The sequence below is a fragment of the Papaver somniferum genome, unplaced genomic scaffold, assembly GCF_003573695.1.
Source record: "Papaver somniferum cultivar HN1 unplaced genomic scaffold, ASM357369v1 unplaced-scaffold_9234, whole genome shotgun sequence".
NCBI lineage: Eukaryota > Viridiplantae > Streptophyta > Magnoliopsida > Ranunculales > Papaveraceae > Papaver > Papaver somniferum.
This window is the reverse complement of record NW_020652343.1, coordinates 421-2,526: the sequence shown is the minus strand read 5'-3', so window position 1 is coordinate 2,526 and position 2,106 is coordinate 421. Positions and strand designations below refer to the sequence as shown.

At 37.0% G+C, this 2,106-nt stretch overlaps 1 protein-coding gene across 1 annotated transcript; it reads left to right on the top strand.

Moving 5' to 3' along the window:
• The first annotated feature begins 578 nt into the window (after positions 1-578).
• LOC113346099 (F-box/LRR-repeat protein At2g43260-like) lies at positions 579-1,673 on the top strand. Its single transcript, XM_026589681.1, has 2 exons — positions 579-661; positions 767-1,673. The coding sequence occupies exons 1-2, from the start codon at positions 579-581 to the stop codon at positions 1,671-1,673; spliced, it is 990 nt and encodes a 329-aa protein (XP_026445466.1).
• Positions 1,674-2,106: the final 433 nt, after the last annotated feature.

Genomic DNA, 2,106 nt, shown 5'->3' with positions numbered 1-2,106 from the left:
AACAGATGATGCAGTTGATTGGGGATCCACGATTCCTTCCAAGCATTAATGCACCACCAACAGATCCCTCACTCTGAGAGTGCGTAGAAAATAACAACGGCAGTAATTTGCCATATTTATTAGAAAATATAAACAGAAAAACCTAATACGCATTGCTGAACTGCAATTTATTTACTTACATATAATGTAGGATAAGCTAATCTAGCCAGATCTTAAAAGAAATCAAAATCCGAACAGAGAAGATGAAGATAACTGTTTTCTATATGAAGATAACTGTCTGTTTTTAGGATAGATAGGGTTGCAGAGCAAAAACTAAAGGAGTAGTTCGGTAGATGCCACATGCCCATTCCACCGTGGCCCATTTCACAGTAGACACTCCCCAAGGCCCCTCACTCAATTGACTACCCTATGGCATAATCCTGACGCTGACGATATTTTTGTTTACCCCTTGACCATTTCGTTTCCTTTAATTTATCAGCATCCAGTTTCATCAACCAAAACCCCCGTTCTCCTTGAAACCCTAACTTTCTCAATTCTTCTTCTTCTGCAGATCCCTTCTATCTCAACTTAGAGTTCCAATGGGGAACTTTAATATGCTTCCTTACGAGATCATGTTTGACATTTTAAGTCCTTTACCAACTGAATCTGTTCTGGGATGCAAGTTAGTCTCTAAAGCCTGGAGAGATCTTGTTCGGCATCCATCCTTGGCACAGATGCACTTGAATCATCTCAATGATTCTGGTAAGTAAAGCTGTATCTTTTATAGTCATGTACTAGGGCTTAAAGCATTTTATTATAGTGAATATGATGATAATTGTCAGGAGGCACCCTTTAACAGAAGAAGAAGGATGAATTTAAGCTCTCCATTTGACGATTATTATTTTAATGGATCATGCAATGGCCTTATTTGGTTCGATGCATGGCTTAGAGACGAAATTGGTAAATGGCATTTTGGACCTGCTCATATCTGTAATCCAATCACCATAGAATATGTTATCCTTCCAAGATTTAAAGAATCTTCCTGGTGGACTGGATTTGGTCACATTCGTTCGTTCAATGACTACAAGGTTGTTAGGATATATAACTCGAAAAAGAGAAACCTAAATGAAGAAATTGGAATTGGAGTTGTTCAGGTGTACACTCTTGGGAGTGTCAGTGGATGGAGAAATGTGGGAACGATCAACATCGGAATGAAACGATTTTCACACAATGCTGCTATGTTTGCAAATGGAGCTCTTTTTTGGAAGCACAACACTGGAACCACATGCACTGTTCTTGCTTTCCATTTGGCTGATGAAAAGCCTAGCCAACTTCCACCATCACCACCTTATTTGACACAAACTGATGATTCATATATCTCTACTAGATTAGGGGTTTTAGGTGATTTTCTAAGTGCTACTCATTATTACGATTCTGGTGATTGTGACATATGGTTATTAAAGCAGAATGAAGATAATGATGACTTCAACTGGATTAAAGTGTTTAGTTTTGACAATGAAATTTCACGGCCATTCGAGTTCACGAAGAGTGGTAGGCTTTTGTGCTATGGGAAAAGTAAAATTTATTATAGTTACGATCCAAAAGCTTCGTCTGCCAAAATCAATATCAGTTTTGGCAAGTCAATTTGTGAAGCGATTCCTCATAAGAATACGTTAGTTTCATTGAAGTATTAGGAGAAATGAATACAAAAACAATGGAATTCTGTGAAATGATAAGTTCAAGTGAGGAGGAAGAGAACAGTGATTAACTGAAGAAGCCGGAGCCTCAGAAGGAGTAGGTAAGTGTAATGATCATTAAATGAAAATCTTAAGCATTTTAAAATTTGATAACAAGCCATCTTCTGAATCTAATCAATAGACAGTGTGTGCTGATATAATATCATGGATGGATTACTCTTATAGCTTTTTGTTGCCATGTTCATTCTGCATTTTGTAATTTACTTAAGTTAGTCTTAGTGGGGAAATGTAATGCTAACTTAGTATACTTATTTCCTTTTATAAGAAATTAAAATCGGTGTCTGAGAAGTAAATGCAGGAAACATTGTAGAAATCTGAAAGCTTTCCCAATAATCCTAAGCTCCTAACCCTTCGAGAAAATTTAATCAGC